Below are 13,535 nucleotides of genomic sequence, written 5' to 3'. Positions count from 1 at the left end.
GCTTTTCTATGAAACTGTGGGGACCTCTAGTGGCAAGTGAGCCATGCTGCCTCCATTTAGAACCAGAGTGAAATCTTTACTCCCCAGATGCCATAGCCTTGGAATTCAGGTCTTCAATATAGCAAATATTTACCAAGCTCCTACTACTTGTCAGGCCCTGTTCTAGATGCTGGGAACGAGGCCATGAAAAGTACCAGGGCTCATGGCTCCCAAATTCCACTACACACAGCCAGGCTAGCCAAAAGCACATAAATGTCCAACTCAGTCTTTATTGACTATTTCACTTTGGGACCACCAGTGCTAACAGGTAGAAGGGTGAGGGGCACCCTTTTGCATTTCAGAGACCCCAGAACACCCCTCAGAACAAAATAGGTCCAGTTACAGAACTTACATAGCGGTAGGGGAAGGTGGAGGAAGGAGCACTGTATGTACAGAAATTTAAGGGGATGCTGGAGGGGGTTCTTCAGCAACAGGGCATGGCACTGCTGAAGAGGGAAACAGGCAGGGTCAGCCACTGATCTGGACACCCTCAGCCTCAGCCAGAGGGTAGATCTCAATGGCCTCCACAAGGGGTAGCGCCTCCACTGCAGTCTCCATCACTGCCAGGCCAACAGCAGCCTCTGCCTCTGCCAGCTGCTGCCGCACAGCTGCCTGATGCTGCTGCTGGTGGGTCTTGCGGTGTTTCCATAGGTTGGAGAAAGAGCGGTAGCTCTTGCCACAGTCGGGGCAGGAGTAGGGCCGTTCACCCGTGTGAATGCGGCGATGTTCTGCCAAGCGCATGGAGATGGCAAAGGCCTTGCCACACACCTCACAGGCAAAGGGCCGCTCACCTGTGTGCAGGCGCCGGTGGTCCTTCAGGTGGGTACTCTGACGGAAGGCCTTGCCACAGTCTGGACACGGGTATGGCCGCTCACCTGTGTGGATGCGCCGGTGCACCTGCAGTGACGTCTCTGTGCTAAACAGCTTCTTGCACTCGCTGCACTCCAAGCCCCGGCGTCGGGTAGGGGCCGCAGGGGCTGCAGCAGCAGTGCCTGCAAGGGCCGTTGGGGGGGCAACTGGTGTGCGAGTGGCCCGTGGGGCCCGTGGGGCTGGGGGCTCCTTAGCCAGGACTTCTCCAGGCCCAGCAGCTGCATGGGCCGCCTCATGTGCCTGCAGCCGAGCAGCTGAGCCCACTTTCTTGCCACAGGTACCACACTCAAAACGCCGTGGGCCCTGGGCAGCAGCAGCTGCACAGCGGTGCTCACGGAGACGCAGTGAGGAAGGGAAGGCAGCACCACAGGATGGGCAGCGGTGGGGCTGGCGCCCAGCGTGGGCCACAAGCTGGTGTACCTCCAGTAGCCGGCGCAGCAAGAAGGAGCGGGGGCACTCACGACACTTGTAGGGGTACTCACCAGTGTGGTGGTAGCGGTGCATGAGCAAGCGGTAGGGGCGGTGAAAACGCACTCCGCACTCCTGGCAGCGGTAGGGGAAATGCTGGGCATGCACCAGGCGGTGCTGCCTCAGTGTGGAGCTTTGGGTGAAAGCTTTGCCACAATCCCCACACCGGTAGGGCCGCTCCCCTGTGTGCGTGAGCCGGTGGCGGGCCAGGTTTGCAGGCGAATTGAAGGGCTTAGAGCAGTCTGGACAGGGGAAGGGCCGTTCACCCGTGTGTGTGCGCAGATGGTTTCGCACATGGGACTTCTTCTTGAACATCTTGCCACAAATGCCACATTTATGGCGCCGTTCTAGCCGGTGCACAAAACGCTGGTGCCGGGTGAGCTGTAATGCCTTGCCAAATTCACGGCTGCATAGGAGGCAGCGGTAGGTGCCTGGGGCAGCAGGTTCTGCTGAGCTCTCCTCGGACACTGGGGGCTCTGGGGCCTCTGGCTCTCCAGTCTCTGCTGGAGCTGGCTCAGGGAAACCAATGACAGGCTCCTCTGGTGGGACTGGTGTTGTGGGTAGAGGGACACCTCCCACCCCATGGGTACGCCGGTGATAAAGGAACTTGGTGAGGTTGACAAAGTTCTTCCCACATGGACATGAATGCAGAGGATTTGGGGTGTGGGCTCGCCGGTGGGCCAGGAGGAGGGCCTCTGTCCCAAAGGCTAGGCCACAGTCCACACACAGGAAGTGAGACTCACTACTGTGGTCTCCAAGGTGTTGGTCCAGACTGGAAGGGCTAGGGAAGACACGACTGCACAGGGGGCACTTAAAGACACCCTCCCGGTGACTCCGCAGGTGCTGCTGTAGCTGGTGAGGTGAGAGGAAGAGCTGATCACAGGCAGAGCAAAAGAGCTCCTGGGTAGCTGTCCCGCCTGGCTCTCCACTGTTGTTCCTCCGGGCCTTCCGCCCCCGGCGATCGCGCCCAATGGCTTCACCATTGCGCAACTCATAACTGTGGTCAGAGGATGGCAGGGGATCAGGCTGAGTCACAGGCACCTCTGCAGGTGTTGGGGTCAGGGTCTCCTGCTGCAAGGCAGGCTCCTCAGACTCTAGGGCAGGAGCAGGGAAGTGGGTGGCCTGGTGCTCCAGAAAGTCAGCTGGCAGCTGGAAGAGCTGGGAGCACTCAGAGCACTTGTAGAGGAGCAGCTCCACCTCAGTCACCACCTCAGTAGTGGTGGCAGCAGCAGAGGGGACAGCTGCCCCTTCCCCACCTTCTTCTGCTTTGCGGTATGAGTGCTCCACGGCCACACGGGCCTGGCCCATGGGGGACCCCAGGACAACTGGGGACCCCAGGACAACTGGGGCTGAAGGCTTGGTGGGAGTGGCCCGGAGATGCGTCTGCCGGTGGTTCAGCCAGAGCTCTTGGCTGGCAAAGAGAGCCTTGCAATCAACACACTCATAATGGATGGTATTGGAGCTCAGGGGAGGCACCTTGGGTGGCGATTCAGCTGGCACTGCCTCCTGAGGTGCCATCATTTTTAGATGCAGTTCCTGGTGCTCCAGGAGCTGGCTAGGTGACATAAGCAGCTGCCCACACTCCAGGCACTGATACTGGCTCTCCTGTACTACAGTCTGATAGAGGCCTGTGCCAGAAGCTGCCTCCGTGGCCACAGTGACTCCAGGGTCAGCCACGCCCACCAGCTCAAAGTGCTGCTGGGGCACGTGGGAGTTCTGGTGCATGAGCACCTCCTCCAGGGATCCATAGAGCTGGTTGCACTCAGAGCAGACAAAGCGATGCTCAATGTACAGGACTGTCTCCTCTGACTCCTCAGTCATGGCGGCAGCAAGGCCCTGGGCTGGGAAAGGGGAGATTTGGGGGCAAATCACAACTAAGCGATTGCTTCCTCAGTCCTCAGGAATGATTCTTTCCCTTTACCATCCCTCCACCTAGATCTATATCCCCTTCTGACTTCTTGCTTCCATTTTTCCACTCCTACCTGCCTTCCTAACAATCTTTCCTCTCCCCAAACTCACAAGAGCACCAAGCACAAAATCTTCCCAGCTGGCTCTTCCTGGTGAATCTACCCAAGTCTCACCTCTGAATCCAGTGGAATCAAACTCCACCCACCAGATCCTTCTAACCTGCCTCACAGCTGGCCCAAGGCCCCACCCATCAGACAGAAACCCATGTCCTCTCCAATCAGACTTCCTTCCACTGACTCCTCTCCCTACCAACCATCCCATTCCCATTCCCAGGCACCCAGGGGGAGTCCACCTACTTCTTCCAGCCTTGCTCCTCCTCTGCTCCCTCCCCCAGACACTCAACCTCTTTTTACACCTAAATCACTCAAATTGCCCAATGTCCCACACCTTTAAGCACCCTTACATTGTGCAACTCCTCTCCTATACACACAACCCTTCCTATCCACAATCTCTCCCTCCCTCTGGCGTCCAGAAGCTTCACATCAAACTATCCCTTCCTCCAATTAACTTTTCTCACATTGGCCTAATCCACCTCCACACCTAGACTTTCCCACTTGACCACTTCCCCAAGATACCCACGTCCTCCTCTTCAAATAAAGGCCCTCTCCTACAACCCTTACCCCTTATCCAGAATATCCAGATCCATCTTCACAAATACCTAACTCATTCTTTATACCTAGACCCTTCCCATCACCCTAACTTGTGTCTCCAGGGTACCCAGATACTCTTCATATCAACCACCTTTTTTTTTTTTGCTGCATTGAGACTTCATCTACAATTCTAATTTCTCTCTGGGATACCCAAATCTCCTATTCGCGTTGATTAAAACCCCTTGTCTTCATTTACAACCACCCTAACCTATTCAGGGATTCCTAGACTCCCCTTCATTATTATATTAATCTCACTTTTTCTTTGCAAAAAGACCCCCTCCCACCTTAACCCATTCTAGGATGCTCAGACCTCCTCTTCATATCAACTTAATTCTCCTTCTTTGCTAAAAGATCCGGCACACACACTAACCTAATTCAGGGATATCCACACTACCCTTCACAATAGCTTGAACCCCGTCACATATAGACCCTCCCACTGCCCAAATCCCCTTTAGGGATACCCAGATCCTCCTCCTCTTATGCAGAATCCCCCCGCCCCCCCCCCCAGCACAGCCAGATCCCTCTTCCTCACATCTGAACTCTTTCACCAGCCTATTATGTATTCTGCGGAAACCAAGACCCCCAACTACTTATCAACCAGTAATACCCAGATGCCCAACACAGATCTCTCTCACCACCCCAAACCCCTCCAAGAACACCCAATTCCCACTCTTCACCTTGACCTAATTTCCTATACTTTTCCAAAGGACTACCTCCATCCGACCTATTCTAGAGGCACCCAGACACCCTTTTCAAGTAATAACTCTTCTTTGCACAGAGACCCCTTTCAACACATCCCAAGGGTATCCAACCCCCCTTCACTTCGGTTTAATTCCTCTTCACACCTGGACCTCTTCCTCAGCTCTAAATCTGCCCTCTGGGAATGTCTGTTTCCTAATATCTTTTTAGGTCAAGACCCTTCTCACTGGCCTAATTTTTCGAAGTATAACTCAACCTTCTCTTTATATTAACTTAATTGTCTCCTTTCTCACGTCCTAAACTTCCCCGGGCACCCAAGTGACCTCTAACCGTCCACCCCCTTTCGGTTCTGGACGGTCCTACGGCCAAGCCCGTTGCTCCGAAATCCCCTGAAGCCCTGGAGACCCTCTGAGGACAGCTCTAATGTCTCCCTTTCCACAAAGGACCCTCCCAGGCCTCAACCCGAGCCCGACCCTCCTCACTCAGCTCCATTACTCGACTCTAGACCCCTTCCCCACCGACCGCCCCAGCCCGGCCCCCGCTCGGCTGCCCGCAGGCCCGGCTGGCAGTTGGTGCCGCTTGGCACTCACCGCCGGCGCGCGCGCCCCGCCTGCCGCCCTCAGCGCGCAGGCGGGGTGGCGAGAGCAGGCCGCAGGGGAGGGTGAGCAGCTGGGCCGACCCTTAGCGCGCGCGCCCGCCCGCCCACACTCACCCGCCTCCGCCGTCTCGCACGCCTCAGGCCCGGGCCCGGGCAGCCGCTTCCCTTGCGCGGCCACCCTACAGCTACGCTCTCTCTAGCTCCCGCAGTCGTCACCTCTCGCCTGCTCCGTAGCCTCGCTCTCGCCCCAATCACCCTCAGCAACGCCCCTCCCACCTTCCTCTTCGGCCGCCGCGCGGACGTACAAACGTGCCCAATCATCGCCTGTCTAGCCCCTGCTGTTCGGCCAATAGGCACTTACGTCCCCAAGCTCTGGACCAATAGTATGGAGCGTCTGAGTTCTCTTCAGCACCCAACCAATCCTCTAGCGACGTTTCCTCGCCGGCCGGTCCCGGGTTGATAGTGCCCGCCCCCTTAAGTCCCCTGGAGGATGCTCCTCCTCCACCATCCCGTCGTCTTCGCTAGACGGCTCAAGAGGAGGGGGCAGCGTGATGACGTCAGGCAGCGGAGTCAGGCCGCGGGCGCCATCTTGGGGACACGGGGGGTAGTCGCGTGGGGGACGGGGGGCAAAGTCGGGAAATTGAGGCACGTGACACTCAGAGGGCTCGGGCAGGGGAATTGAGGCAGGAACTCCGGAGAGCGAAGGGAGAGAGTGAAGGAGCACGAGTCAGCGCGAACAGGAGAGGAAACTGCAGCACCAATTACAGAGAGGGAAGAAAAGGGGAAATCAAGGCTCCAGATTCATTTTGTTAGGAAGAGAGGAATAAAGGCAGCGTGCAGGAAGAGGAGAAACACTGAGGGGCTCTTGAGGGGTAGGAGAAATGTCAGGGGAAAAGCAAGAAGAGAGAGAATCTGAGGGATTGAGGAAAACCTGAAGGAGAAAATGGGAAATGGAGAGAAAGGAAAAGCCGAGAAAGGCAGTTTCATTTGAAGAAACGGGGGGGGGGGGGGGGGGGGGGGGCTTGGGAGCGAGTTGCCCCAGCCAGGACTGTTATAAATGTTTCTAGAGCTACTTGCACACCCAAGGAAGGGGAGCTGCAAGAGACTGACGTGGTGTCGTGTTGTGTGGCCCTCCCGCGTTTCTCAGATGAATAACTGAATCTTAGAGGAACTGTCATTTACCTTCCAGAGGCCAAAAAGTTACTAGGGAACCTCAAACACAGACTAAGACCTAGGTGTGACATTTCAGTCATAATTTTGCTATGTCATACAATTGGTTTCTACCTGGTTGTCCTAATTTTCCACTTGATTAAACTCCCTAACACCTGGCCCATGTAATTAAAAACAGGCTGCTTGGCCTTAGCTCGTTTTGCTCACTGGTTGGAGCGTTGGACTGAAGGGTCCCTGGTTCTATTCCAGCCAAGGGCATGTACGTGGGTTGCAGGCTCAGTCCCGGGCCCAGTCTGCCGGGAGCGGGAGGCAACCAATCAATGTGCGTCTCTCACATTCATGCTCCTCTCTTACCCCCCCCTCCTTCCACTTTCTCTGAAAAGCTATAGGAAAAATATCTGTGGGTGAGGATTTAAAAACAAACAAACAAAAAAACAGGCTACTTGGATTGGATTGAATTGAATCTTGGCCCTGCCACTTCCTAGCTGTTGCTTTGGGCAAGTCAACTCCCTTGTACCTCAGTTTCCCTATCTGTGAAATGGGGGAATAATGGCCCCTGTCCCATTTCAGTTTAATCCTCTCAACAATCTTAGAAAGGAGGAACTATTATTCTCACTTTACAAAAAAACTGGAGGCTCAGAGAAGTTAAGTAACTTGTCCATAATTAGGAAGAGCCAGAGTCAGGATTCCAACCTAGAAGTTGACTCCAAGGTTTACACTCATGACCCCCAGGCTCTACTGCCTGGCAGGTGGGGACCCAGTGGCATATTGAATGGATAAATGCAAGAAGTAAAAGAAAGAAGTTGGTGGGAATCTGTGATCCCTAAAGCTGGTAATCTGGGTTTTCCCTCAGGGTGATATAACTTGGGGTGGGAGCCAGAGAACCTGGAAGCTAGGTTCAGCTTTTGACAAGTTCTGTGTTCCTGGGTAGGTTCTCACTCCTGTTGAGGCCTCCTCTTCCCACTTGAAATTGCCAGCCATCCCTGGCTGGTGTGGCTCAGTTGGTTGAGCATCCTCCAGGTTGCAGGCTCAACCCTCGGTAGGGTGCATGCAGGAGGCAGCCAATGGATGCTTTGCTCTGGCATCCATGTTTCTCTCCGCTACCTCTCTAAAAATCAATAATAAATGTATAAAGGAAAATGCCAGCCAGCTTCGCCTGTCAGGCCCATTTCTGCTCTGACCTGCTTGGACCTCCCAGCTTATCTGGGTTGGCTAGTCCCTTCTCTTCAGATGACTCAGGAGTAAGCTAAGGCCTGGATCAGTTATCCCAGAGGTGGTGGCATGGGATTAGGACTTCTGGGACAGATTCAATTTAGAGAGGCCAGGCATTCTATGTTGGAGTTCCTGCATAAGCAAAGGCCTAGAGGAAGGTTTGAGTCTGGGCTTTTAGTTCTAGCTGCAGCTGAAGATGGGTTTTGGGGGCCATAGATGTTGCCCACGTAGGGTGAGGAGGTGTGTACAAAGTTGGTGGTCCTTTGGGGTGAGTTGTACGTGTCAGATGTATGTTGGGGATGCTGCACATGCCAGCTGCAGAGGACTTCCCATGCCAGGCCAGTGTGAGTTGCCACATGCCACATGTGTGCTCGAGGCATGCAGTCACATGTGCTGGAGTGCTGCACGTGAGTGTCAGTGTCTCCTCCCCGTCACGAGCAGTTGGGGGTGGTGGTGAGTCACGGACTCAGCCTTCAGCACCAACTGTCATGTTCCTTCCCCCCAAATTTCACCCCCCACCCAGGCGGGCACCACCCACCCCCACTCCAAGATCTGTATCGCTGCTTCTCTCCTCCTTCTCCCTGCCCTGCTCAGCTCCCACCTGAGGGGGAGGAAGTCTCCCACTTCAGTTGGCTTTGCCCTCCAGCTCCCTACTCTTTCCCACTGTCTCTCTTCAGGTGACTAGAGAATATAGGGCCTCTACTCCCCACCCACTCATCTCCATGTGTCCCAAGGATTTCTCTATGCGTAATGGAGAATTTCCATACTTACCACCCATCCCTTCGCCACTGTGGGGCTATTTCTATTTCTGAGGGCTTCTCCCTTATCTCCATGGGCTGGCTGCTCCTGCTTCAGTGGGCCTCTTGTGTCTGCATCCTTGTCTTTGTGGGTTCCCTGGTGTTTGTGGGCCTTGCCCCCATTTCTGTGACCTCTTACTCTCCTTGGCCCTCCTCCCTTCTCTGTGATGTGCTGTCTTGTTCCCATTTCTGTGGGCCTCTCCTGCCCATGGCCTTCTCCTAACACCATGGACCACTCCCCGTTCCCAAGGAGGGCTTTCTGTTTCCATAGGCCTCTCTCCATCTTGACAGGGGCTCTCTGGTTCCACAGCTGCCCTGTCTCTGAGGTCCTTTGCTTGTCACTCTGGTTTGCTTCTTTGTCTCCAGGGGCCTTTTTCTCTGGGCTTTTCCCTATCCTTGTCCTTGTGGGGTTTGTGGACCTTGGCCCAACTCAGTGGGTCTTGATGGCTGTATTTCTGTTTCTTTGCATGTTCCTTCATCCCTTTAAGCCCTCTCCCCCCAGCAGCATGGCCTCCTCCTCAGGTCTCCCCTTCTCACCTCCATGATCCTTCGCCCAAGGGCTGCCTGGGTGGAGTGGTGGCATGGTGTGGTGGAGGGGGTGGCCTGGGGATGGGCCCTTCGTCCAATGCAGGGCCTTCTCCTCATCAGCATTCTCCTCGAGGGGGCCCCCAACCCCGACCAATACAAGCTCCCCCTCCTCCGACTCCCCTCCCTTCTCTCTTTCTGACTGCCTCCCTCCCTTCCTCCAGCCCGCCCTCCTCCTGCCTCCCAGCTTCCCTCATCTCTCCGCCCCCCCTGGCTCCAGGACCCAGCGCGGGTGGCTGGCAGGCGGGCGGGCAGCCGGCAGCAGCCTCAGCCTCTCAGCCTCAGAGGGGAGGAGAGGTGGCAGTGGCGGTGGCGGCAGTGGGCAGCAGTGACGGCCAGCAGCAGGGAGGCAGGCCCAGCTGGGGACCAAGAGCCAGAGGCTGATCCTGCAGGGGACCAGGAGTCGGTGGCCAGGCCCTCCCACCCAGGCCCTGTGCTGGGCACCCCCGGGACACCCCACCCTCCTCTGCCTTCTCTTCCACCTGCTTCTCCCCCCCCACCCCGCTGTCCTCTCCCTCCTTCCCCTCTCTCCCCTTTGCTTACTCCTGTCTTGGCTCCCTGGGTCTCCCAGCACCCCATCCTCCCCAGCCCCTCCACTCCTCGGTCTCTCCCCACCCCCAGCATGCTTTTCCCGTGGGGGCTGAGGGCTTAAGGACTCCAGACCCTTGCCTCGTCCAGGGCAGGGCCAAGGCTGGGGGGAGGGGGGAAGGGGTGGCCCCCTCCCCCCCACCAAGCCCTCCCCTCCCCCACTTCTCCTGATGGCTGGCTTCCTTGTCTCCACCCAGTCCTCGCCCCCAGTGGCCCCCCCTGGGCGTCCCGGCTAGGGGAGGGGGCAGGGGCCCTTTCCTGGGCCGGCTTCCCCCTCCCCCGGCTTTGCCGGTTCCCCCTCCTTCCCATTTTCACCTTCCTCTCCTTCTTTCCTCCCTCCTTCCCCTCCATTTGCTCCTTCGCCCTCTCCTCTCTCCCCTTCTTTCCTCCATTTTCTCCTTCCTCCCTCCTCCCCTCCCTGGCCCACCCTCTCCTCTTCCACCTGTCCTTCCTCCCTGCTCCTGGGGAGCCCCCGTTTGGATTAGTTGGGGGCCACTGCCAGAGGCGGGGGAGGGGGCCCTGTGGACTGCCCTCTCCCCCCGCCCCAGCCATACCACCACCCAGTGCCAGAGCATCTCTCTGCCGCCGGTCCTCGGGCCTCGAGGGAGCCCAGCCCTCCGTCCCACCAGGATCCGTAAGTGTCTGCAGGGCAGGGGTTGGGCCGGGGCCGGCCGAGTCCTGGAAGACTGTACTCACAGCCGCGGGGTGAGGGGGGGAGGCACATTTCCCTGCTCTGGGGACGGCAAATACCCTCCCCCACCAGGGCCTGCCATCTCCCCAACCTCCATTCCCCTTGGCCCTTTCTCACCCCTTCTGGGTACACAGCTGGCCCTCGCCCCTCAGCGTCTGGGGTCCTGAGGGGCTGACTAGCTCTCACTTGTGGTTTCACTCCTCCGGACTCCTGGCATGTCCCCGCCCCTGCTCCCTCCAGTCTGGGTCCTCCGTGACCGGCTCTGCTCTCACTGTTTCTGTCTCCTTTCCTCGGAGCCTCATCCTCTCTGCCTCCCATGGACCCATCTCCATTCCATCCGGTCTCTATCTCCTGGAAATGTCTTTCTGTTTCACATGGCTGTCGGTCATCTCTGACTCTTGTCTAACTTCTCTCTTCCTTGCCGGTAGCCTAACTATGTCTTTGTGTGTCTGTTGATCTCTTTCTCTCTCCAAACTCCCCTGTCTCTTGTCTCTTCTGAGGCTGCCATGCCACGTATAGCCCTCTTGCCACTTCTGTCTACTCTGTGCTCTGCCTGGGCCTCTGTTCACTTGGCCCCCTCAGTCTTTAAACCTGGGCTTGGAGGCTGGCTTCCATCTCTCAGTTTCCTGCTTTTCTCCTCAGGTTCACACAGCGTCCATCCCCTCAATGGCTCACTCCTTAGCCCCTGCCCCGCTTCATAGTCCACTTTGTGACTTTGTCTTGTCTTTTCCTTGATGGTCTTGCCATTCACCACCCCCTATCCTCTTCCCACTTCTGTCTCCCCTCCCCCACATACCCCAGGCACCCTGAGTGGATGCACCTTCATGCGGATTTGCTCCCCTCATATGGGTGCTTTGCCCTGTCCCTGCCTGTGCCCCTCCAGGTCACTCAGCCTTCCCACCTCAGTTTTCCTCCCTGACTCTCCCCTCTCTACGAGTTTGTGAGTCTATCTCTGTCCCTGTCGGCTCTCAATCTTGTGTCTTCCGCACACCCCTTCTTCTGTAGATCTGCTGTGTGGCTCTGATACATATTTTCTCTCTTTTCAAGGAGCCCTCTTTTCAGTTTTGTGATTTCTTTCCTTCCCACACTTCCTGTACCTGTTGTCATTTCGTTTGCCCTCTCACCCCATTTGCCTTCTCCAACCCATTTGCCTTCTCACCTTTCATGGCAGTATCTCGCCTGCCCACTTGTCCATCTCCCTTCCCTGGCAGGGCCCCTAAGTCAGCCCCTTCTGCTCAGTTGGCTGTTTCAACCTAAGTCTGAGCCCTGAGCCCTAGGGCACAGGCCTGCTAATTTCCCTGCTCCTCCTCTCTCTCATCTCCCTCTGGTCTGCCTCCTTTGGTGTCTTCTAGGTGATGTCTATGTGTTACTCTCTCTTATTTAGTCCCAGTTACTTCCTTTAGATCTGTCTGTCTTTCTGTCTGTGCCTTCCTGTGCATCTGTGTCCATCTTGCTGCCCCCACCCCTGACCCTGCACTCTGTCTCTGTCTCTCTGCTCCCACCTGTGTCGGCCACCCTTAGGCCCCTGCGCTTTTGGCCCTTGTCTCTTCCTCAGTCTTTCATCTTCTAGTCTCTGCTCCCTGATTTGCCCCAGAAGCCCCTGATGCCTCAGGATGACCCCGGCGATCCTGCCTCTCTCCCGCCCCAGCCTCCACTTCCCTCCCCTGTAAGTTCTTCTTCTGGGTCTCCCAGTTTTCCTTGCTGTTCCACCCTTGACAAGCCTTCACCTTATTCAAATTGCAGTCTGCAGCCCACAGCCTGTCCAGCATGCTCTTTTACCCCCCAGCCTATCTTCCTCAGAAGCCCCCACAGAGAGACAGACAAACAGACTTGCTGAAGGTCATGTGGAAGTCGGGGGTAGAGCGGGGACTAATGGAGTCTCCTGCTGCCTGCCCTAGGTTTTCCTGCCCAGAAGGGACAGTCTAAAGTGTTGTATTGTGTCCCTGCCCTCCCCCAGCAGGTTTCATTCTGCCATCTCGTCTGCTCAAGCCCTCCTTCCTTGGGGATTGGGTGGAGTACAGGGAGACCCCAAGGCTTACCTCCCAGTATTTTGGACCTCACAGTAACTCCCTCCCATGGGCCCCAATGTCCTTCCCTTGGGGCATGGCCCTTGTCCAGGGGAAGCTGCAAATCTGGCCCAACTCATCCCTGCCCAGTGGTCACCTTGCAGAAGGCTGGGGCACCCGCAGGAATCGCTGGCTCGCTGGAGGTGGGGAGCAAGTGTGGGAAGCAAAGATGCACTGTCTCCCCCGATCCTTAGCTCCCCAGAGCAGGGTGGGGCCGCAGTTTGGCACCTTCTTTAGCAGGCAGTGCACTCCCTGCCTTACTTTTCCCTCTGGCTCTCTCTGGTGGCATCTTGAGTGGGTTTGTGTATTTCCATTCTCTGTCTTCCTGTTCTATTCTATCTCCCTCGTGTCTTGACGTCCTCTCCTGCCTGCCCTGGCCTTTCCCTCTCCATCTCCATGTCTCCCTGCGTCCTGTCTCTTCCCTCCTCCTTTCTGCTTTGCTCTTCTTATCTCCCTGGAACTCTCCTTCTCTGTTCTCTCCATTTCTAGCCCATTTCCTGGTCGTCTTATCATCTTCCTGGTCCCTTGTATTTCTGCCTTTCCTGAGTTTTCGTATTTCCCCCCTCCTAGCCTTTCTTTCTCTTTCTGTCTCTCTCTTTTCCCCCTTTTCTTTCTTTACTCTTTTTAGCCCCTTAGCTACCTTAGGTCTACCTCTGTGTCTCCATGTGTGTGTCTCTCCATCTTTTCCTCTCTCTCCAAGTTTCCTAACTCCCGGATACTCTACCCTCCAGACCCCGGATGTCCAGGCCTCTCTCCCTGTGGGATTGTGGGAACCAGGGACGTCAGGAAGGTGGCAAGTGAGGCCTGGGAGGGGTTGCTTAGCAACCACTGCATCCTCTCCAGCCGGTTTCTGTTGCCTAGTAACGGCTGCCTGCCCAGAGACAAGGGTGGGACTGGGGGGGGGGCACTTCTTGGTTTCCTACTGGGGTGGGGATGGTCCCTGGAATTCCCCCTTACCTGAGTACCATATCAGGCCTCCCTCCTGGTTTGATAGCTGTGGATATTCTCTGGCAGTGGCTCTCCCACTCAATGCCTGAGTGCTGTGAGCTCCTCCCTGGCAGTGCTCCCCGAGCCTGAGCTTCCTTCCTAGCAATGCCTTCAGCACTGTCTTGTCAGCTTTTAACGTGGGCAGGG

General features: G+C 56.5%; 2 protein-coding genes across 4 annotated transcripts in view; one reads left to right on the top strand and one right to left on the bottom strand.

Moving 5' to 3' along the window:
* Window positions 1–249: 249 nt before the first annotated feature.
* ZNF574 (zinc finger protein 574) lies at window positions 250–5,565 on the bottom strand. Its single transcript, XM_081120073.1, has 2 exons — window positions 5,407–5,565; window positions 250–3,218 (listed from the first exon to the last, which is right to left on the bottom strand). Exon 2 carries the CDS (start codon window positions 3,196–3,198, stop codon window positions 508–510), a length of 2,691 nt encoding a protein of 896 aa, XP_080976199.1. The 5' UTR covers window positions 3,199–3,218; window positions 5,407–5,565; the 3' UTR covers window positions 250–507.
* Window positions 5,566–10,196: 4,631 nt separating this feature from the next.
* The window catches only part of GRIK5 (glutamate ionotropic receptor kainate type subunit 5), a 39,101-nt gene continuing 35,762 nt past the window's right edge, over window positions 10,197–13,535 (top strand). For all 3 annotated transcript variants that reach the window (XM_081120071.1, XM_081120070.1, XM_081120069.1), the window contains exon 1: window positions 10,197–10,278. The gene's annotated coding sequence lies outside the window, so the exon portion shown is untranslated. The remainder of the gene's footprint in view (window positions 10,279–13,535) is intronic.

The sequence above is a fragment of the Miniopterus schreibersii genome (genome assembly GCF_964146895.1).
Source record: "Miniopterus schreibersii genome assembly, chromosome: 18".
NCBI lineage: Eukaryota > Metazoa > Chordata > Mammalia > Chiroptera > Miniopteridae > Miniopterus > Miniopterus schreibersii.
Note: the sequence above shows the minus strand (reverse complement) of the source record. Positions and strands in the feature narration are given on the sequence as shown.

Bases quoted from the DNA above. Each gene is read 5' to 3' on its own strand.
- ZNF574 (XM_081120073.1), bottom strand. From the start codon at position 3,198: ATGACTGAGGAGTCAGAGGAGACAGTCCTGTACATTGAGCATCGCTTT.